Here is a 24,944-nt window from a genome sequence, read left to right as displayed (position 1 = left end):
GGTAAGGTCGGTTCCCAGGTGTTGAATATTAAAAAGAAAAGGCAGATGAGAAGAAGTTTCTGTTGACATATACATTCACATTACAAAATATCTACAGTGTAACTTAATGTCCCAGAATTTAGCACCATGGTTCACAAGGAGTTTTTGTAACCTTGCAGATATAAAATTTAAGTAGGCCTACTCTACACTGTGCTTGTACAAAAGATGTGATTCTGGCTATTTTACTTAAAGGATGTGGGACCAAAATAGTATTGACAGTTTGAGGAGGGGGAGGAGATTGCACATAGCTTCCGGGCTCATAACGAGGGACCCAGGAGTGGGGTGGCGGGGGGGATGGTTGGTTGTGTTGTTCTGAAAAATGGTTATCGGAAGCACATTTCATCACAACTCTCAAAATATTTGAGGATCGCCTGGTACGTTCGAGTAGCCCAGTAGGCGTATACCAGAAATTATTTTTTCCCTATCTTTGTTACAAAAATAAGGTACGATTTGTTAATTCAAATTAACAGATTTCTGGAATTACGTTTTTCTGATTTCTTTGTAGCAATCTAAGTGAACAGGGACTCGTGCTTCTCCAAAGGTCAGGACTGTAGTTAGTGTCCATCACTGTCAAATTCAGTGCCACATCTGTAGTTACCATGCTGCCAATTGGGAACTTTATTCATACATATGACTAAGCATAGCATTAAGCCGGTTATAGAATAGCCGTTAGATGTTTCAATATTCCAGTAGTGTGCAGAAATTAACTATAATTTGTACACACTACTGGAACATTGAAACATTGTAACATTGTACTGGTTACAATACTCAATTCATCTTTGAGAGGAGCAGGTGTCAATTTGCAATCTGCCATCTGGATCTCCCGTCACTTCTTTAAATAACTTGCATTCTTTAAATCACTTATACCAAATTCCAGAGTGGTTCCGTAGAGTAAGCAATGGCCAATTTCCTTTCCACCCTTGTCCAATCTGAGCTTGTGCTTTGCCTGTAATGATCCCAACACTGTCAAGACAGAGTATAATTTTTCTTTTTCCATGTTGGAACAGTAACTATACACATTCTTTTCCCAGAGTATGCATTAGACCAACAGTACACAATTCACAGTTATGAACTTACAGTGACTGTCCATAGAAATGTGTTTCCTTATATGTACTGTTAATGAGTGACCAAGCTAATACCATATTAAAGTTTATACCCTAAGTGTCTTCAGAAGAACACAAAAGATAATGTCTCAAATGAATTCAGACTTAAGGGACTTGAAGAAAATACCGTGTACGTCTAGCAGAAGACACTTGTCTTATGCCAGTACCAGAAACTGGAGACACAACAAACAACCTGGCAATGTGAAAGCAAGTACCAGCTTGTGAGGATGATGAATCAGGGGTAGAATAATTGGCCCCCAAGAACAGTCCCCCCCACTCCTCTGTTTCCTTTCCCCCATTAATGTTTTGAATTCAGATCACTGGATAGAAGAATGTTGTATGTAATGATGAATTGATATTGCACCATGTTTATATGTTTGTTTATTAGCCATTCAACATGTGTACCATGCATACATTTCACACACACACACACACACACACACACACACACACACACACACACACACACCTTTTCAGTAGTTAGTAATTTTTATATTTATTTAAAATATGTATATAAACTTATTACTAATCAGAAGATTTCAGTAATAATCATTATATAGTTTACACTCAAGAATTAATCATACTGTTTTACACATTTAGTTAATGATAGTTACACTAGTTCATTATTTATTTTAATCAAGAATTAATTATACAGTTTTACACATTTAGATAATGATAATTATATTATTTCATTGTTTATACATTCCTTCCAAATTACTTCCAAGATATTCTTCAGTTGAGTATCGTGCTTTACTTTTAAACCATGTTTCTAGTACGTCCTTAAATTTAAAGTGCATGAGGGTTTTGACTGATTGTGGCAGTTTATTATATAACTTTAGACTTAGGTGTTTGTGATTGTTGTGTGTCAGTGACAGCCTAGAATACAGTATATCAAGCATGCAGTTATTTCTAGTGCTATGTAAATTCATTCTCTGTGTAAATTGTATATTTTCTTTCTTATATTAAGCAGTTATACATGTAGAGACTTGGGAGGGTCATTATGTTTATTAGGTTGAAGTGCTCCTTACGGATTTCTCTTGGACCCAATCCTTGTATACATCTAATTACTGTTTTTTTTCCCCTCCATTTGAATACACAGTTTGTGCTTGTTGAAGTACCCCATGACAGAATCCCTTGTTGTAGCTGTGACTAAAAGAATGCATAGTAGCAAATTATCAATAAACTTTTACTGACAGAATATCTTAGTTTACACAGCAGAATGTCTTAGTTTATACAGCAGGAATATCACTCATGCAAATTAGCCTTTCAGGTAGCTTATATGGTCATCCTATGAGAGCCTTTGGTCTATTTTTAGCCCCAATAGTTTGACACTGTGATTCTCTTTTTTTTCCGTACTTTCAGATTAAAATAAATATCTTCTGTTTTTGTGTTGTTTATACATAAACTATGTTATCAAAAGTATCTGGACACCCCCAAAAAATACATTTTTCATATGAGATACATTGTGCTGCCATCTATTGCCAGTTACTCCCTATCAGCAAACTCAGTAGTCATTAGACATCGCGAGAGAGCACAGTAGGACACTCCGCAGAACTCACGCACTTCTAATGTTGTCAGGTGATTAGGTGTCACTTGTGTCATATGCCTGTACGCGAGATTTCCACACTCCTAAACATCCCTAGGTCCACTGTTTCCTATGTGATAGTGAAGTGGAAACGTGAAGGGACATGTACAGTACGAAAGCGTACAGGCCAACCTCTTCTGTTGACTGACAGAACTGCAGAAGCGTCTATAGAAAGGTCCCAGAACTGCTCTCATTAATAAACGGTCACAACGCCCATATAGTACTAGGAACAGAAAGTTGGCTGAAACCAGACGTAAACAGTAATGAAATCCTAAACTCTGATTGGAATGTATACCGCAGAGATAGGCTGGACAGTGAAGGGGGAGGCGTGTTTATAGCGATAAGAAGTGCAATAGTATCGAAGGAAATTGACGGAGATTCGAATTGTGAAATGATTTGGGTGAAGGTCACGGTTAAAGCAGGCTCAGACATGGTAATTGGATGTCTCTATAGGCCTCCGGGCTCAGCAGCTGTTGTGGCTCAGCACCTGAAGAATAATTTGGAAAATATTTCGAGTAGATTTCCCCACCATGTTATAGTTCTGGGTGGAGATTTTAATTTGCCGGATATAGACTGGGAGACTCAAACGTTCATAACGGGTGGCAGGGACAAAGAATCCAGTGAAATATTTTTAAGTGCTTTATCTGAAAACTACCTTGAGCAGTTAAACAGAAAACCGACTCGTGGCGATAATATATTAGACCTTCTGGTGACAAACAGACCCGAACTATTTGAATCAGTTAATGCAGAACAGGGAATCAGCGATCATAAAGCGGTTACTGCGTCGATGATTTCAGCCGTAAATAGAAATATTAAAAAAGGTAGGAAGATTTTTCTGTTTAGCAAAAGTGACAAAAAGCAGATTACAGAGTACCTGACGGCTCAACACAAAAGTTTTGTCTCAAGTGCAGATAGTGTTGAGGATCAGTGGACAAAGTTCAAAACCATGGTACAATATGCGTTAGATGAGTATGTGCCAAGCAAGATCGTAAGAGATGGAAAAGAGCCACCGTGGTACAACAACCGACTTAGAAAACTGCTGCGGAAGCAAAGGGAACTTCACAGCAAACATAAACATAGCCAAAGCCTTGCAGACAAACAAAAATTACGCGAAGCGAAATGTAGTGTGAGGAGGGCTATGCGAGAGGCTTTCAATGAATTCGAAAGTAACGTTCTATGTACTGACTTGGCAGAAAATCCTAAGAAATTTTGGTCCTATGTCAAAGCGGTAGGTGGATCAAAACAAAATGTCCAGACACTCTGTGACCAAAATGGTACTGAAACAGAGGATGACAGACTAAAGGCCGAATTACTAAATGTCTTCTTCCAAAGCTGTTTCACAGAGGAAGACTGCACTGTGCTTCCTTCTCTAGATTGTCGCACAGTTGACAAAATGGTAGATATCGAAGTAGACGACAGAGGGATAGAGAAACAATTAAAATCGCTCAAAAGAGGAAAGGCCGCTGGTCCTGATGGGATACCAGTTCGATTTTACACAGAGTACGCGAAGGAACTTGCCCCCCTTCTTGCAACGGTGTACCGTAGGTCTCTAGAAGAGCGAAGCGTTCCAAAGGATTGGAAAAGGGCACAGGTCATCCCCGTTCTCAAGAAGGGACGTCGAACAGATGTGCAGAACTATAGACCTATATCTCTAACGTCGATCAGTTGTAGAATTTTGGAACACGTATTATGTTCGAGTATAATGTCTTTTCTGGAGACTAGAAATCTACTCTGTAGGAATCAGCATGGGTTTCGAAAAAGACGATCGTGTGAAACCCAGCTCGCGCTATTCGTCCACGAGACTCAGAGGGCCTTAGACACGGGTTCACAGGTAGATGCCGTGTTTCTTGACTTCCGCAAGGCGTTTGACACAGTTCCCCATAGTCGTTTAATGAACAAAGTAAGAGCATACGGACTATCAGATCAATTGTGTGATTGGATTGAGGAGTTCCTAGATAACAGAACGCAGCACGTCATTCTCAATGGAGAGAAGTCTTCCGAAGTAAGAGTGATTTCAGGTGTGCCGCAGGGGAGTGTCATAGGACCGTTGCTATTCACAATATACATAAATGACCTGGTGGATGACATCGGAAGTTCACTGAGGCTTTTTGCAGATGATGCTGTGGTGTATCGAGAGGTTGCAACAATGGAAAATTGTACTGAAATGCAGGAGGATCTGCAGCGAATTGACGCATGGTGCACGGAATGGCAATTGAATCTCAATGTAGCGAAGTGTAATGTGATGCGAATACATAGAAAGATAGGTCCCTTATCATTTAGCTACAAAATAGCAGGTCAGCAACTGGAAGCAGTTAATTCCATAAATTATCTGGGAGTACGCATTAGGAGTGATTTAAAATGGAATGATCATATAAAGTTGATCGTCGGTAAAGCAGATGCCAGACTGAGATTCATTGGAAGAATCCTAAGGAAATGCAATCCGACAACAAAGGAAGTAGGTTACAGTACGCTTGTTCGCCCAATGCTTGAATACTGCTCAGCAGTGTGGGATCCGCACCAGGTAGGGTTGATAGAAGAGATAGAGAAGATCCAACGGAGAGCAGCGCGCTTCGTTACAGGATCATTTAGTAATTGCGAAAGCGTTACGGAGATGATAGATAAACTCCAGTGGAAGACTCTGCAGGAGAGACGCTCAGTAGCTCGGTACGGGCTTTTGTTGAAGTTTCGAGAACATACCTTCACCGAAGAGTCAAGCAGTATATTGCTCCCTCCTACGTATATCTCGCGAAGAGACCATGAGGATAAAATCAGAGAGATTAGAGCCCACACAGAAGCATACCGACAGTCCTTCTTTCCACGTACAATACGAGACTGGAATAGAAGGGAGAACCGATAGAGGTACTCAGGGTACCCTCCGCCACACACCGTCAGGTGGCTTGCGGAGTACGGATGTAGATGTAGATGTAGATGTAGACATAGACCGCCGACAGTTGAAGAGGGTCGAAATGTGTACTAGGCAGACATCTATCCAAACCATCACACAGGAATTCCAAACTGCATCAAGATCCACTACAAGTACTAGGACAGTTAGGCGGGAGGTGGGATAACTTTGATTTCTTGGTCATGTGGCTGCTCATAAGCCACACATCACGCCGGTAAATGCAAAAGGACGCCTCCCTTGGTGTAAGAAGTGTAAACATTGGGCAATTGAACAGTGGAAAAACATTGTGTGGAATGACAAATCACAGTAGACAATGTGGCGATCCAATGGCAGGGTGTGGGTATGACAGATGCCAGTGTTTGTAGTGCCAACAGTAAAATTTGGAGCGAGTTGTATTATGGTTTGGTCGTGTTTTTCATGGAGGGGGTTTGCACCCCTTGTTTTGCATGGCAGTATCACAGCTCAGGCCTACAGTGATGTTTTAAGCACCTTCTTCTTGCTTCCCACCGTTGAAGAGCAATTCGGGGATGGCGATTGCATCTTTCAACACGATCGAGCACCTGTTCATAATGCACTGCTTGTGGTGGAGTGGTACCACGACAATAACATCCCTGAAATGGACTAGCCTGCAGAGAGTCCTGACCTGAATCCTATAGAACACCCTTGTGATTTTTTGGAACGCTGACTTTGTGTCAGGTCTCACTGACCGACATTAATACCTCTCCTCAGTGCAGCACTCTGTGAAGAATGGGCTGCCATTCCCCAAGCAACCATCCAGCATCTGATTGTAACATTTGCCTGCGAGAGTGGAAGCTGTCATCAAGGCTAAGGGTGGGCCCACGCCATACTGAATTCCAGAATTACTGATGGATGGTGCCACAAACTTGTAAGTTATTTTCAGCCAGGTTTCCGGATACGCTTGATCACATAGTGTAACTGCTTAGCAATAAACCACAAGCTACATTTTTCAAAAAGTTCATTATTTTTGTTTACCACTTCTTGCACACTCTCACCTGTGGAGATCATGGCCATATAATCAGCATATAAGACACTTTTGCAGGCTATATAGTCTGAGAAGCCGTTAACATAGACAATAAAAAGGAAGGGCTTAAGAATGGAGTCCTGTGGAATTCCTCTCTTTAATTTTCATTAGTTCTGACTTTTCATCGTTCATATACACTAACTGTCACCTGTTATTTATGTATGATTTAATCAAATTAAGTGGTTTGTCAGTGGTACCATAATATCCTAATTTTTCTAACAATTATCTCGTGTGATACTCAATAAAATGCTTTGCTTAAGTCTATGAGTGTTGTACAGGTGGTCAGTTTCCTTTCAAACGCATTGTGGATTTCAGTTATCAAGCTTTCATGGTTGATTGATTAGTTCTAAATCCAAACTGTCTGTCATTAAGAAATTTATTGCTCTCAAAATACATGTAAATCTGTGTGTGTGAACAACTCTCAATGATTTTGGCCATTAAAGGGACAATTGATATTTGTCTATAGTTATCTGGTATTTATCTCTCACCCTTTTTGTATATGGGGAGTGTAACTGTAATTTTAAGACAATCAGGGAAAATGCCATCATTAAGGATTTTATTTGCAAGGTAGAGTAGAGGAGTTCTAATTTCATTAATTATGGCCTTTATTACAAAGTTACTGAATCCATAGTAGTCTTCTGTTCTAGAGTTGTTCAGCTTGGTTGCAGAGTTATTTATATCTGTTGCAGTTACTCTACTCCAATTAAATCTTTTATCTGTTTTATTTTGTTATTGCAACAGAAAAGCTTCCACATCAGTTAAATTGTCACTTTTTCGTATGTGGGCATTTACTGACTTTATGAAGTGTTCATTGAGTGTTACAATTAATTGGGTTACTGATTTCTTCCTTTCCCATGTTTGTCTCACTTTTAGCTATGTTCCGTGTAGCTTTAGTACATTTGTTTTTAGAATTTAAAATATACTCTTCATTTGCTTTCATTTTTGCTGCTTTAATTTTGTATTTGTATATTTTTCTTAAGTTTATATATCTATTCTTGTTCTCTTGACCTCTCTTCAATTTTGTTCTTCATCATGAGTAAAAGGATTGTGGTTTTATTGAGGTGTGGGGTGTATCACTTTTTTGTATGTTGTGGTTTATGCATATTGCTGGTGTTATCTCTTAGTAATGTATTTTTTGTATTGGATATGAATGCAGAAAAGCTTTAATTTATATCTTTGTCTATGGTTAGTATTCTTGCCCATTCTATTCTACTCAGTTCATTTCTCATTATTTCAGTTTTCTCATCCTTGAGAGCTCTATATGTAGTTAGCATCATGGTATCATCAAGTGTCAGATTTCCAGTTTTGAGCCATATTCCATCATGGTCAGATAGTCCTAATTTGATGGTCTCCCACTCTGATTCCTGCACACCTCGCTAATTATATTGTCAAGGCACGCCTCCATTCTGGTTGGTTTTTCATTTAAACAGTATTAATTCATTGATCTTAAGATATTTAGGATGTGTACCACAGTTTTTCTCTTTACTCTTACATCTATATTAATGTCTCCTGTGAAAAATGTTTTATATTGCTTGTATTTGGCAGTGACTTAGATTAATTCAGATACTTTTTCTGTGAATCTCTCCTCATCAGTATCTGGTGGTGAGTAAACTGTTGCAATAATGAGTTTCAGTGTGTATAACCAAGGCAAATGCTTCAAAAAGTTCTTTAACAGACAGGCTTATGAGATCTATGATTGAATATTTTAGATTCAAAATTTTGTTGACACAAATGGACACTCCATGGGCATTGTTTGGTCTGCAGTAGCTTGTTGTCAGTGAGTAGCTGAATGGTACAAGTAAGCTTATTTCTGCACTTTTAATCCAGTGTTCATTCACACAGAGAATGTCACACTTAATTTCTTCCAGGTAGTACTGTAGTTCACTGACTTTGTGTCTTAAAGATTGTACTTTTATTTGTAACAAAAGTAGTTCATTTTTGCTGCAAGGTGGTGCATTGCTTACATTGGGCTTAATTTGATTATTTACTTTAAGTGTGTTTTTTGTATTATGTTCTGAAGCTCTTTGTTTTGACCAAGTCTGACACATTTCAGGCTTGGTCAGCCTTATAAATTTCCTTGATCTGGTTCTGAGTTTTGAGACATGTTCTAAATTGATGATACAGGATAATTTATTATTTACCACACTGAGTATTTTTTGGCCTAGCAGTGTCTTTACTAATCCTCTTAGGCCTTGACCATGTCTTGTATGACAAGTTCTTGAGCAGTTAAAATTGTCAGAGGGTTCATGGTTACAACTGATACATTTCTTAATATCTGAAAGCATTACATTTTTAAACTGTATGCAGATTGTTTCAAAATACTTGTTAGCTTTGGTTATTTCTCTGTTTACATATGATGATTCAGTTAAATTGTAGTGATGAGGTATTTTAAGTAATATAACATTTGTGTTTGTTAACTTGCCCAAAGTTTTCTTCAAAGCTGTTGTTGCTGCAGCTGTTTCATCACGGTATACATCATTGGAACCACCTATAAGAAATGCAAAGTCACTCTTTGACAGATTACTGCAATCTTCAGTGTTGGTGAGGATCAGGTTGAATCTTGCACCAGGTTTCACTATGCCTTCAATTTTAATGTGTTTTTAACTGTCAGGGTCTTTGTTTTTGTAGCCATCCCTCTTCTAGAACCATCAGAGTATATTCTGATGTGTGTTGTTTTTTTCCCCTTGGTATTTCTTGACACTCTGTTCCATCTTGTACTTTATTTGTTGCATTTGATACATTGTTTGTGTTACCCAAATTCAAATTGAGCACCTTCAAATCTGGGTTGCTGCATGATGTTTTGCTATAGTTTTTATTAGATGATTTAAATACATATGCACTTTTTGTGCCCCAATCCACGTTGTTCTGTTTCTTTTATTTGGCGTGATTGTGAATTTCAATATCTTCAAAGTCCTTTATAATCGGGTATGTTACATATTTTTGGCCTAATAGTTTTCATCCTACATTCATCACAGTTCCAGTTTTTTATAGTTATCTGCTGTTTTTTTAGTGAGGGATGTACTTTCCCACATCAAAAATGGAATATGTTTCCACATTCCGAGCACTCAACACTGCTTTTCACAGTTTTCTGGTATTTTCGACACTGTTGATTGGTCGTGTCGCCTGTATTTTTACTAGTCAAATTTTCTATTACCGCATCACTGTACAATGGATATTCACACTGTTGTTCAAGTTCATCTTTTTTTAGCTTTAACCCACAAATGTCATGTAATAGAAACATGATAATATTGTCTTTAGTGTCTTTGCTGTTTACATTTTCATGCATTTTGTCTTTACAACGATTGAAACAGTACCAAGTCTTTCGTTTTGGACTTACATTCGCATGCTTATAGTGCTAAACTGTTTCACATTTTAGACATGTTATTCCTTTGTCGGCATGTTTTTTCATAATAGCAGTGGGAATACGTCCCATTTTCTTGCAAATATTCAGTGTTGGTCGTTGATGCTGTACACACAAGTTCACCTTCATATTTTTCAGTGTTCACACTTCTTCTTCTTCTTCTATTGAATTTTTAAATAATAGAACAAGCCAGACAAGTATTATCACAATAAGTACTGATTTTTTCGCACGCTGTGCACTTTTCATCATAATTTGTAATTTTACTTACAAAGCTATTGCACTCATCATTTTCATTCAGTGCCATCTTGAAGTTTGCCCAGTACACAGGTTTATAGTTGTTTTATCCACATCTTTGTAAGATGCTATACAACTTCACCCACAGTGTTCGTACAATATTGTAGCTTTACAGTGGACACAGATCTGCAGGTATCAGCAGTTCAATGCAGTTTGTGTTGGATGGCCTGAGGACAGACATTGTAATGAACCTCAATTTATTTGTTCAAAAACCACAAACACTTTTGTATCTTGAACTGCAGTGGGCATGTAGCAACATGTGAAAGCATTGTTGTGTTGATTGGCAAAATTCATTCCTTCTTTTGTTTACTCATCCAGGGATCATTTTAGAGTGATACTGGACTTGTCACATCATAGAATGAAAATAAGTATAGCAAAAAATATACATAAACACAAAATAAATAAGTATGCATTTTGAGGGTAGGACAGGTGATCAACTGGGCCTTTGAAGAAGAACCATCCCAACATTTGCCAGAAATAATTTAGGATAATCTAAATCAAGATAGCTGGACAGAGAAAAAATTCCATGTGCAGAATGTGATGTAATATTTTCAGATGAAGCTCATTTCAACTTGATCTGCTGTGTTAAGTATTCCACATACTATATTTCATCAGTGCAAGGAGTGTGCCACCTTCCTCAAATAATGACAGTGTCATTGCTTTCATGGAATGTAGCTTTGCCCGACATTTTGTCCATTGCACATATCTCGGGTATGATTGAAGTTGAAGTACACTTATATTGTCAGCAACTCTTCTGTTGCATTCTGCTGTTGGCAATTCGTTGTTGATGATTGTAACCAGTTGGATCATAGTACATGGTAGTCTGTAAGAATCACTGAATCTAATTATTTCTTTCTGCAGAAGTTACAAATTGGCTACATTTGTTTTTGATATGGAGAGCAGGAAGAAAACTAAATGTGCTGGCAGACTGACCTTTAATATAGCCTGAGGCATAGGTTTTATTGGAGTATGACAGTTTGCTTGTGAGTTGGTGAAGCCAACAAATCTCCACATGAAAATACAATTTCTGTAATAGATTGATGTGTAGCGCAGGTTCACCATTGCAATAACCTACTTATGTGTCTTTTTTTCGATGTTGCAGAAAATTCTTATGATGTGGTAAAGTTCTAACCCAATAGAACAAAATACCAGCTAACTTTATTTATTAACCATACCGAATTATGTACACTGACAAGTGCCTCATGAATCATCATATTCAGTTTCAATCATTCATCACGTGAGTTGTTCCCAAAATCAGCACACAATGCAACATCCACAAACGTGATCTTCAAGCAACCACTGTTGATGCTATGTGGGCTTGCATAGAAGCTTTGTATATGCTCCAAGAAGAATTCCATTCATTCCTTGGTTCAATCCTGTGTTGTTTTAAAGAGTTTTTTGTTGTAGCATATGGGTGCTTCCCACCATACTGAATCTTCAGTATCAGTCATCGTTGTAATGATTTATGTATTGCCATTTCTTCATGTATGGTTTAATGCTTGTTTCAATCTCAGGTATCTATCTTAGTATAGCAGTTTAATGTATATCGTTACATGCTGACCACATACTAATATGTAAGTGATTGGTTGCTTCTTTTCAAGAACTCGTGTATAATACGGGAAATTGTATGGGAGAAACAATATTAATCTTCTTTTAGACACATTTTTACTGTTTGCTGGACTGTGCACTTCACTATGCTGCCTATTAAGGCCGTATACTTCATTACCGTTGTAGCCAAAGTTGGAGGTAGTAGAAGCTTATCTGTTTGTCAAGTGAAATATATTCTGCAATTTATATTTATTTTATATCTGACTCTAAATGATCCAAACTTTTTTTATATAACTTTGATTAGATTGCAGAAAACTTACTGCTTTTATCAGTTGCTCATCCTTCACTGCCACCACACTGTAATATTCTATCCTCTTTGTCACTGTTTTGCTGTTTTTGTTAGGAATTTTGTTACTTTCCTCGCCCTGCCATTACCTACCACCTATTCAATTCTTATGCTCCTGTCCTTCCACCATGTTAGTCTGCCCTGTCTTATTTTTTCTGTCATGATTCATAAATGGCACTTTACTGCTTTCCATGTTTCAGGCTTCTGCATCGGTGTCTGCTACTTTCCCTTTGAGTACACTTTAAAATATGTGTCAATAATTATTTAATGGAATCAAAAAGGGGTTATGTCAGTTATCCGTTGCTGACAGCTGAGTTCGTGGTTGGCAATCACAAGATTGCCTGGTTTCCTACTACCTTTCTAATGATGCTGAGTTGAGTGGAATATGGAAGAAGACACAGATGCAAGATCTTTTTGGAAGAAAAATGCAAAAGCTGTTCCAGGAAGGTAAACTGTTCTAAGTGCAACATTATTGTTATCCATAAATTATATTGTTATTGCAAATGAAGCTTGTTTCATTGTTTTCATTGATTAAAAATCTAAGCTAGGTGACACTTTACTTATTTGCCTTAAATGAGAGGAAGAGCTTTTGATTTGTTTCTCTGTCCTTTCCAGACTTGAGCTAAATCCTGTCTCACATGGAGTAAGGTCCCTCTTAAGTTTCTGCCTTTACATATGTACTCCGCAAGCCAATGTACAGTGTGCGGCAGATGGTACCCTTAAGACTACTAATCAGTTTGGCTCCTGTTCCACTAGCAAATAGAGCAAGGGAAAAATGACTGTCTGTGGGCCTCCGTATGACTCATCATTTTTCATATTTCATCTTCATAGCCCTTATGAAAAATGTATGTTGGTGACAGTAGAATCATTTCTGTAGTCAGCTTCAGATGCTGGTTCTCTAAATTTTCTCAACAATAATATACTTTGAAAAGAGCTTCACCTTCCCTCCAGTGATTCCCATCTCATTTTCTGAAGCACCTCTGTAACACTTGCATGTAATTCAAATGTACTAGTAACAAATGCAGCAACCGTCTTTGAATTGCTTTGATGTCTTCCTTTAATCCGACCTGGCACTGATCGTGGACACTAAAGTAGTACTCAAGAATAGGTCACACTAGCATCCTATATGCAGTCTCCTTGACAGGTGAACCCAAAATTCTCCCACTAAACAGAAGTAGACCATTCATCTTCCCTAAAACAATCCTCACATGTTCATTCCATTTCATATCACTCTGCAACGTTATGCCCATATATTTAAACAACATGACTGTATCAAGCAGGACACTACTAATGCTGTATCTGAACATTATGGATTTGTTTTTCCTACTTATCTGCATTAACTTAAATTTTTCTACATTTAGTGATGGCTGCCATTCATCACACCAAGTAGAAATTATGTCCAAGTTATCTTCTGTTCTCCTGCAGTCACCCAACTGTCACACAATCCTGTACACTGCAGCAGCATCATCAGCAAACAACCACAGATCACTGCTGACCCTGTCTGCCAGATCATTTATGCGTGTAAAAAAATAATAGCATTCCAATCACACTTCCATGGGGCACTCCTGAGAATATGAACACTCGCCATCGAGGACAACATACTGGGTTCTATTACTTAAGAAGTCTTCAAGCCATTCATATTGGGGAACCAATTCCATATGTTTGTACCTTCATTCACAGTCTGCAGTTGGGCACCATGTCAAATACTTTCCAGAAATTTAGAAATATGTTGCTCTTCTCCGTAATTCGCTGTACATCGTGTGAGAAAAGGGCAAGCTGAGTTTCGCATGAGTGATGCTTGCTAGAACAATGCTGATTTTGGACATAAGCTTCTTGGTCTTAAGAAAATTTTCTAGTTTGCTAGGTAGTACACTTGACTTTGCCTGCAGAGTGGGGAGAAAGCTAGATCAAATGCTAAAGGTCTCACCTGGTGTAATACTTGATGTTGCAGGTAGCAGGCTTGCTCGACTTTGTCAACAGCAGTGCACAAAAGCCAACTCTCCGATGTTTCTCAAAATATTTTAAAGAAATTACTCAGTATTCAAGATGAACTGCCTATCATTTTGTAAATTGTAATAGTTATTGTGATGTTTCAAAAGTAAGTAAACTACTGCAAGAAATTCTTATAGTTTGCAATGAAAAATTGGGGTTGCTATTAGTTGCACTTGGTACATGTTAGGTCATACATTGGTGCTTATAAAGTGTAGCTAACATTTTGAATTATTCTTTAAATTTTGGAGCAAATCCATTTCTATCTCCAGTCAAAAGAAAATGGATGTTATGTAGCACCCTCGGTTCTGCTTACATGTGCCAACGATAAAGCCAGAAGTAATATCATAACATTCCTCGTTTCTCATAAATGTTATGAGATATCAAAACGAGGTTTTGTCAAATGGTTGTTCCCTATGCGGAGAGTATTTATTGCATGTGCAAGTAGCTACAAATGTATTAATGAAGTAATGGATTTTTTTAAGAGCCATCAAAAGCTGGTGAAATAAGAATTTCTGTGAGTTTTGCAACATCTTATACCTATAATGGGCTTTCACACAAACTATTGACCTGTCTTGCTGTCAGCTGCTTGTTTAAAAATATACTGTTTGAGGATTATGTCACAATTTCAACTGCATTAGATAATAGTGAGTTTAATCTTTGTAAACTCTTCTGTGTTTTTACAAAATCAGCAAATTTTAACATGGCAACAAGTGAATTTATGTACCTTCCTGGATAGCTGTGCATGTTAAATGCCACTTCCAGGATTTGGGAGGCGCGTTTGGTCAAGATCGAATGTGCCCTGCTGATTAATGACTAGGGTTGATGTACTGATCAGCATGGATGCAGTTTTTAGATGGTTTACTGCAACCGAATAGGTAAATACCAGGCTGATACCCATGTCCTGGTACATTTACACGATTTGCAAACATTTTGGAAATGTTCACACACTTCGACATGAGTTAACACTAGATAGAGACATGTGATACACAAATTCCTGGGTTGTGACGGGGATGGCGTCCGGCCACCTTTTATGACTAATATTGTCGAATCCAGATTAACATGCTGACCCTTTGTAGTGACAGGATAAGGCCAGGAAAATGAACAAGAAGAAGAGAAGTTAGGGATTACTCAAAAACTCAGCATTGGTGGTGATTTACTGAAGGAAAAAAAGCAAGGATTCTGCAAATTAAATTGTTTTTATATTTCTCAGTGACAGCACATGTAAGCCAGCTCTCTGCATTCTTTCTCAACTGATTTTAAAGAAACTGCCTGGTAGAAGACAACTGTTTCTCTCACATTCATTGAAAAGAGCTTCTGTGTTTAATAACTTAAACCCTTAAAAGTTGTAAGAGAAATTCAGAAATTCCAGGTCTACAGTAGAAAAGTGTGACACTTATTTTCAGTCATCTGTATAATTATACCATACAGGTGACCCAACCCGGCTTTGCACAGGTAGCATTAAGTACCTATGGTCAGATGACTTGACTTGCATTGCATATTTTATTTGGGAGTCATGAATAAAATTCAGAGAACAATGTTAAGTCAGTGAATATCATCACTTTCATGTAACTTACGTGATGTAAGCAGCGCATGCCATGAAAGTTGTCTAGAGGAATGAATGTTGTGTGTTCCATATTTAATTTGCATTTGGAGCAACATATGGCAATGGTGGGAGCATGTTGTGATGTAAGAAATATATTTATAGCCAATGTAACTATTGTATGCGAATCATAGGTGTATGTGTATGTGATTGATGCAGTACGTATTGGAGGCTGGCTGAGGGAGCACAAATAAAAGTAGAAATAAAAAGAAACATGCATGATCTACATATTTAGCCCGTGTTACAGCACTCCTCATATGAAGCATAGTACACGCTATGATGCATTGTTGAGGCGCATGGCTGCAGGTATTGGACACTTTATGGCAGGTATATCTGCTGTGTGAAGCAAAGAATCATGTCCACCTGTAGATTTGATTCCAGGAAAGTTGAAAGCTGAGTCATCTGCTGCAGTGCTGCAAAAATTTCTTTACATTAACTAAGTAAAGCTGCATCCCATGCTATGTTTTACTGTCTGCGTAAATAATTGAAAACCACGGGTTTTGGAACACCTCTCTCTCTCTCTCTCTCTCTCTCTCTCTCTCTCTCTCTGTCTGTCTGTCTGTCTGTCTGTCTATCTATCTATCTAAGAGATGTGAACATGGTCATGCTTTCTGCTGTCTCAAGCCACAGCTGCTCTCTTGCATGATGGCGGCTCTTCTTTAGGTGCCAATAGCATCATTTTCACAGCTTAATATTAATTATGCTTCAGAAAATTTGTATTAAGTGTTTTAATTTATATACAAAACCCTTCCTCATGAAGCAGTGTATACAAGAATATGTATCAAAATCAGCCTTGTCTTTATGTTATAGTGCACTTTCATTTTGACACTGTTTTGTTGTGTGACTTGTATATTGTTCCTCACTCAGTAGTCAGAGGCATTACTTTTCCTGAATCTAAAACAAAAAGACATAAAAAAATCTCCTGCAGAAGTACTTTGGCCTAACATGGGAAATCTTCAATCATTGCAGTTCTATAAAACGGTAACTTTAGCTTGTGAAACAGCTTACACTGGTGATGAGAATTCCAACACAATACTCAAAGTCTGCATCAGTGGTGCACCTGAAATGCCTGATGCTATAACACAGATGAGAGCAAATTGAAAACTTAAAACAGCTATATTACTCAGTATATTTGAACAGTGTTTACTATAATAATTCTCTAAACATACTTGATTATTTGCAGATCATTTCCTTTTTATTGTGGTCAAGATCTAAGTGGACTACAAACTTTTGATGAGAGAAATCCTGTTATATTTTCTCCTCAGGTTTCTGATGTTGTTCTTGATAATATTATCACTCTATTTTCATTCCATTCCTTATGTCACAAGTTTTTAGAATTTAAAAATAGTCCAGTTTTATAAAAAGAGACATTAAAATTATATAAATTTGTAACAAAACTTCAAGTCGAGACTTAAATTAACAGAAAAACAGGTTCATTATGAATCAGATTTCACAAAACAATAGAACTTTAATATTAAACCATGAAGAATGTAACTACGGAAGAAAAACGTTTGTGATCATAATTAATTTGTTTCTGGAGGTTTTTCATCCATATTGAGGGACATGCCTTCAGTCACTTGGCCAGTTTTGATATAGGCATCTCATATTTAGAGTTTACTAAAAATAAGTGAGTTTAAAAATCTTGCTGCCTGCCATCAGAAAAAAATTGTTATAAATGTAGTTCTATGTGCCATTCAGTCAGAGCCATGCGCTGCAGACTGCTGGTGCTCCTCAACCTTCCACAGTAGGGTCACTGCTTACTAGCTCACCAACCTGCCTCTGTCTGACCTTGACATTGAGCTGGGCCATCAGCCCAGCTAGCTTGTCTAGCCCGTAGCTCTCGACCAAGCCCAGTCGGTAATGCTCACACTGTGTGCCACATTTGTGTCTCCGCTGTAGCATTCATCTTATTTACATATTGAAGGGTCATGAAGTTTGATGTAATCTATCCAAGTGTATAGGCTAATTAAAGCTTCAAGAGCTATTTGATTGTATTATAGGCAGTTACATGTTCTTTTACATTTCCGTATAAGAGATTTAACAAAATATTATGAAAAGATATATCCATTCCAATTGCAACTACCACAAAATATCTCATCTGTGTAACAGTCTCAAGAAGCAGGAAGCTTTTATCTAATATAAACTCTTTGCATCAAATTCAGACTGAAAATAAAAATAAAATAAAATTTATTCATCCTGGACTTACATGAAAGAAAACTGTGTAATTTTAGAGTAGATATTTTACAAAAAACCTTACCAGTCTATTCTACTATATAAAGACAAGACATTGTTTTATGTTGTTGTCAAAAATCTTCAAGTTCTTCACTGATTTACTTCTTATTTTTGCACGATGCTCTAATAGACACTTGGATGGACAGATATGCAGGGTGAAAGTTATTTAAACCGACAAACTCGGGGAGGTTGTAGGGGATATCAAAACAAATATTTTTCCGTAATGTCATTTTTTCCTATGAGGATTATTTAAACCGGTGGAGGCTGTATTACGCCCTTCAGTTGTAGGCAACTGCTATCCACCAATGTCGTAGTGCATTTTCTCTGTTTACTAATGGAGCGATACATCTGGAGTGAGTACACTGATATGGTTGGTGCGTACTACATAGCGCACCACAACAGACGAGCTGCACTGCGGGTTTATCAACAACAATATCCTAATTGCCATATCCCGCATCATACGACCATTGCTGCTGTGTACCAACATTTGCGTGAGACCAGGTCACTTAGCAGATTACCTTGACTGGGACGCCGTCGGAAGGTAAGAATGCTGCAATTTGAGGAAGTTGTCTTGCAGCATGTGGAGTGGGATCCTTCAATCAGCACTTGTGCAATTGCATGTAACATGGGGACGAATCAGACGGATGTAAGAACAGTCCATAAGAGCTATTGTCACATCCATTTCACTACGGCGTGTCCACAACCTGGAACCAGTTGTTTATCCACCCAGAGCACAGTTTTCGCAGTGGTACCTGGAACATTGTGAAATGCATCCAACATTCCATCCTCTGTGTTGTTTACCGATGAAGCAATGTTCGAGCGTGATGGAGTCTTCAACATGTACAATTCACATGTTTGGAGTGAGGATAACCCACATGCAACAGGTACTAGCCCACACCAAGTGCGTTTCTTTGTTAATGTGTGGGTCGGTGTTGTTGGGGACTGTTTAATTGGGCCGTATCTGCTATCTAGGCCATTAGATGGCAGGCACTAGTACAATTTTCTCGCCAGAATTGCTGGAAGATGTCCCGCTCCCTACAAGACAATGCATGTGGTGCCAACATGACGGGGTGCCAGCACATTTCAGTCGTTGTGTGCGTCGATTCCTGGACTGATGGTTCCTAGAAATGTGGATTGGCAGAGGTGGTCCTGTACCGTGGCCTGCTCGATCCCCAGATATGTCCCCTCAGGATTTTTTTGTGTGGAGAGAGATGTGCAAACTTGTTTACGCAACTCCTGTTGCATCGGAAGAGGATCTGATTGCCCAGGTAGTAGCAGCAGCAGGAACAATTCAGGATTCTCCTGGGGTTTTTGCCCGTGTCAGACAGAACATGATCCAACGGTGTAACCTTTGCTTACGTGTCAATGGAGGCATTTGTGAAAATCTACTGTAATTAAAATTGGGTTGTGTTGTCTCTTGGTCATTAAAAAAATAGTAAAGTGTTTGTTGGTGTAATTAATCTGCCGCCAGAGAAATCTTCCTCTACCGGTTTTAATACTCCTCGTAGGAAAAAATGACATTAGGGAAAATTATTAGTTTTGATGTCCCCTACAACCTCCCAGTCTGTCAGTTTAAATACTTTTCACTCTGTATAAAAAGGAGAAATGTTACAAAATACCTTGAAACATTTTTAACTGATTTACCTCAGATTTTTACACAATGCTTCAGTTTTCTTTCTTGCAGTCAGTTTTAGCTATGAAAGCAGGGCATTTAAACCATTTGACAAATTGTTTTTCCCATGTATACCCTTTCAACACATATATAATTTTAAATAAAATTTGGATACACAACAGTGTTCTGTTTTGTTTTCTTCATCACAGTCAATTTTAATAGAAAACCCCTTCACAGATTAAAACTGTGTGAAATGCTGTCGTTGAAGCTACTATCCTCACAGATGCAGCAGTAGGAGAGGTCTCTCCCATAGCTTGTATACCAATGATTCCAACTGATTTACCAACTCATCTTAAGCGACTTCAGTTCCCAGTCAAGGTTTTGTTTGCAATAATAATAAAATAGACTGTAGGTCGGGGGGGGGGGGGGCAGATTAGGACGTATTTTCAGTTCTAATACCTATGTATCAATTGCAAAGCATTGCCAGGTCCACTAGTGATGTTTAAGAATTAAAACATCAAAGTTTAAGATTAGAATAAAATCTGTTGTGGAAATTTAACCAAGAACAGCATTCTGATATGTAGTTCCAATAAAGAATGTAGGTTGCCAATGCAACTATGTAGATCTGAAAATGATCGAGGGAGATTGAAACCAGTCATACTGTAAAAATGTGCAGCTGGGACTGAACAATAAATGATGTGTGTATAGTTTTTCGTATTGATGCTGAATTATCTCATGATGAATATGTAGGCTGTAGTTAACTGAGAACATATTGTCCAAAAATACTTCTCCCTCCTGATCTATTTCTTGCAAGTACTTTTTCTCTTCCACTAATTAAAAATTCACACATTGACACATTTAGATAGTGTCTGTAGCTCTATGTTATGTCAATAGGTAAAAAAAGTAAATGAGTTGTACTGTGTTTGAAAGACTTTAAGAATTGATGGAACTGATGTAATTGGTCTGTCTGGATACTGCACAGTTATATGGGTAGAATTTTTCTGCTGTAATACTGCACAATCACATGGATAGAGAATCCAAGTACAAATGCCTGCAAACAATAAATGTTTTGAAATATGACACTTGTAATTGTATAAGTACCTAACTGGGAAATGGGTGGATTTTTTATGAATGGTTTTGACATTTTATTGTGTCATGTGAAATACAGAAATAAATGATTGTTGATGATTATAATAAAAATTTTGTAACACAGTCTTGTAGAAAAAAGTGATTTTGAGATAGTGTCTATTTACAATTTAGCATCATTGATAATTTTTTTGTCAGTAAGTGGAAACTAAAGAAACACATGACTATCCTGTGGTAAATGGCTTGCCAAATCGTGATGTACAATTAATTACTTTACATATCTTTGATACATTTGCATTTGAGGGAAACATTTTGCAGACAGTGAGTGTGAGTAATGGCTAAACTATAGATTTTGGAGAAATCTTAAAAATCTTGACCAGATTGAAGCTAAGTACCAGTCATAAATTTGAGATACTTCCTCGTAAATCAGTATTAGTTTTAGTGAACAGCTATGAAAGTTAAATTAAAAGTTATCAGAGAAACCTTCAATTACTCCACGTGTAACATACCATTTTTCACACAACAATAAATAATTTATACTTTGTTTGATGGCACAGAAGGTATTGTTGAACTGAAACACTATGTACATGCAATGAAGTAGCACTTCCTAATGCATATTAAAGCATGAGTACTGTCAAAAGTTTGTACAGCATTAATAATACACTGACTGGAAAAAAATCTCACCACAAAGAATAATTTATGTAGAGTAATGAAATTTTGGGAATACATTTGTCTAGGTAACATATTTAAGTGATTGACATTGCAAGCTCACAGGTTAATGTAAGTGCGAGATAAGCCATTGAAAATGTGAAATGTTGGTACATTAATACCCAGAATGTGAATAAAGACACGCATGCATTGTGTTGTACAGGTGCCTGATATAAGTTTGTGGGATGGAGTGCCAGGCATGTTGCACTTGGTCAGTCAATACAGGGATGGTTAATGCTGTTTGTGGAAGACACTGGAGTTGTCGTCTGATCATGTCCCATATGTGCTTGATTGGAGACAAGTCTGGTGGTGGAGCAGGCTAAGGCAACATGTTAGCACTCTGTAGAGCAGGATGGGTTATAACAGTAATATGTGGGTGAGCATTATCCCATTGGAAAACAGCTCCTGGAATTCTGTTCACGAATGGCAGCTCAGCAGGTCAAATCACCAGATTGATGTACAAATTTGCTGTCTGGGTGTGTGGGATAGCCACAAAAGTACTCTTGCTGTCTTAAGAAATCGCACTGTAGAGTATAACTCAAGGTGTAGGTCCATTGTATCTAGCGTGCAGACAGCTTGGTTGCAAACCCTCAACTGATCTCTTCCTTACCCAACATATGGTCATCACTGACACAGAGGCACAACAATCTCTCATTAGGAAACGCAACAGACCTCCAATGAGCTCTCACTTGACACCACTGAAGTCGCAAATGACAGTGGTTTGGGGTCAGTGGAATGCATGCTGCAGGGCATCTAGCTCAGAGCTGTCCTTTGTAACCGATCTGTAACAATTCATTGCAACACTAGTGCCAGCTGCTGTGCACGTTGCTGCAGCAGATGCAGTATGATGTCCCAGAGCTATATCTCGAACATGATGGTCTTCCCTCTTGGTAGTGCTACAGGGCTGTCCGGAGTCCGATCTTTTTGCATATGTACATTCTCATGACCACTGCAGCCAGCAATCATGTGCAGTGGCTACATTTCTGCAAAACTTACCACAGCATTGCCAAAGAAACATCCAGCTTCTTGCAGCTCATTTACACAACCTCATTCAAACTCTGTGAGGTGTTGATAATGCCATCTTTGTCACGCACGTTCCCTCGCCCATCGGCATATATCCACATTTGCAGCTATACGCCACAAACCACCTAGTAATGTATGACAGTGTATAGTTTTTGTACAACTGGTGTTTCCTCATTTCTTGTCCCTACAGCAAAGGGTATGCAGGAATGGTAAGTATGCTTCTTTAATAACACTGATTTTATTATGCACAACTTATTTACAATTAAATCACAAAAAGTAATAGTTCCTGACTCTTTTGGAAGTACACAAAATGAGAAACTTCTGGAGGTGGATACCTCGTGGCCAATACAGGACCATCTAGGTTTGCTGAATAACTTTCACGTCAGTTCTGGAGAACACTGATTGTAGGTATGACTGGAAAACACTCGGGTATGAACCACACTCTCATTGTACCTATATGTTATCAGTTTGTTCACCAAAAACATAATGACTGCTGAAATGGTAAGAGAAGATAGTCCTACATAAGGCAGATCAGAATGCTAGCCGAAAGTCATCAGTAGGTAACAACAAAGTCCGAATCGCAGTCCAGGAGAAAACTGTATAGCACTGGGTTGTCATAAATAGGTACCGGAGAGCTTCCTGTGAATATTGTCTGGTTGACATGTGAGAGTCTGGTGGTATGTGGCAGATCTTACATCTGCTTGGGGGGGGGGGGGGGGGGGGGATGTTTTGGCTTGTAACTTGGCACCATTTGATGTATCCTTCCACATTGCACCCACCCAAGGGCCTCATCAGATTTATTTATAATTATATCAGGTACTCCATTTATACTTCTGGCAGGATTACAAAAAGACAACTGTTGGTAAGCATACATCTGTATCTGTACTCCGCAAACCACATTACAGTGTGTGGGACAGAGTACTTTCTGTACTCCTATCACTCCCCCCTTGATGTTCCTGTATTACAGGGCGCATGAAAAGAACAAATGGTGGTAAGCCTCCTTATGAGCTTGAATCTCTTAGATTTTACCTTCATGGCCTTCTCATTAGAAGTACATAGACGGAAGCAGTGTGTTGGTTAACCCTTCCAGGAACATATGCTATCAGATGTGTAACAGCAAATCACACTGTAATGCAGAATGGTTGTCTTGTAGTGTTTGGTTTTAGATGAGCATCTCTCTCATGCTTTCGCTCTTACGGAATGAGCTTGGAGCAAAATGCACTATTCATCTTTGAATCTTTGCTCTGTCAGTCATACCTGGTAAGGGTCCCACACTGAGGAACAGTACTTAAATATCTGTTGAACAAGGGTTTTTTAAGCTGTGGTGTACACAAAACTACGTTTATGTCCAAAGATTTCCCTCCATTAAGACTGACATGCAATGGGTCTGTTGCTAGGAACTCTTCAATCCACTTTGGTAAATTTAAATTGTGTTTGTAATATCACAGTGTAGAATCGTATCAGATGCCCAGTGATAGTCAAGGAAGACAGCATCAACTTATGCTCTGGTATCTGCTACCTTCTGGGCCTTGTTGCTGAATAGAGCAAGGTGGGTTTTTATATGATTGTGGCTCCATGCTGATGGTTACAGAGGAGATTTGGGATCTTCAGAAAGGTCATAATGTTGGCATTACGGTCTGCAGTCTAAAGATGTTAGTCTGTCCTGGGGCAAGCTTCTTCATTTTTGCATTTGCTTCAGCCTATGTCCATTTAAACCTGTTTGCTGTAGTCAAGCATTGGACTCCATCCACAATTTCCCCCCACCCCCCCCCCTCTCTCTCTCTCTCTCTCTCTCTCTCTCTCTCTCTCTCTCTCTCTCTCTCTCTCTCTCTCTCTCTCTCTCTCTCCACCCACCACTACCAGACTGACAATTCCTAGATGCCTCAGGATGTTTCCTATCAACCAATCCCTCTTTTAGTCTAGTTGTTCTATAAATTTCTTGTCTCCCCAATTTGATACAGTACCTACTTATTAGTTATCCAGTCCACCCATATAATCTTTAGCACTATCCTGCAGAACATTTCAAAATCTTCTGTTCTATTCTTGTCAGAATTGTTTGTTGTCCATGCTTCACTTCATAAGATCATAATTTGCAAGCATAAAATTTTATCCAGAATTCATGCAATGCACAGAAAAGTTCTGACTCTAAAATATGTAAGGTCCGTTACAACACGAAACTTCCTGGCAGATTAAAACTGTGTACTGGACTCAGAATTGAACTCGGAAGCTTTGCCTTTCACGGGCAAGTGATCTACCCTCTACCATGAAGTTTCTTATCAGTGCACACTCCACTGCAAAGTAAAAATTTCATTGTAAGCCATGTCTTTGCAATATCCTTTATTCTGAGACTACTATGCTTGTGAGGTTTGCAGGAGAACTTCTGTAAAGATAGAAATGTAGGAGATGAGGTATTAATGGAAGTAAAGCTGTGAGGACAGGTTTTGAGATGTGCTTGGGTAGCTCAGTCAGTG

The 24,944-nt window shown here is 38.4% G+C and overlaps 1 protein-coding gene across 2 annotated transcripts in view; it reads left to right on the top strand.

Moving 5' to 3' along the window:
* LOC126298879 (TBC1 domain family member 22B) overlaps positions 1–24,944 on the top strand; it is a 157,116-nt gene that overhangs the window by 2,065 nt on the left and 130,107 nt on the right. For both annotated transcript variants that reach the window (XM_049990405.1, XM_049990404.1), the window contains exon 2: positions 12,421–12,667. In XM_049990405.1, coding sequence (XP_049846362.1) covers positions 12,606–12,667 — 62 coding nt within the window. In that variant the 5' untranslated portion in view covers positions 12,421–12,605. The remainder of the gene's footprint in view (positions 1–12,420; positions 12,668–24,944) is intronic.

The sequence above is a fragment of the Schistocerca gregaria genome, chromosome X (assembly GCF_023897955.1).
Source record: "Schistocerca gregaria isolate iqSchGreg1 chromosome X, iqSchGreg1.2, whole genome shotgun sequence".
In the NCBI taxonomy this organism is placed as follows: domain Eukaryota; kingdom Metazoa; phylum Arthropoda; class Insecta; order Orthoptera; family Acrididae; genus Schistocerca; species Schistocerca gregaria.
Note: the sequence above shows the minus strand (reverse complement) of the source record. Positions and strands in the feature narration are given on the sequence as shown.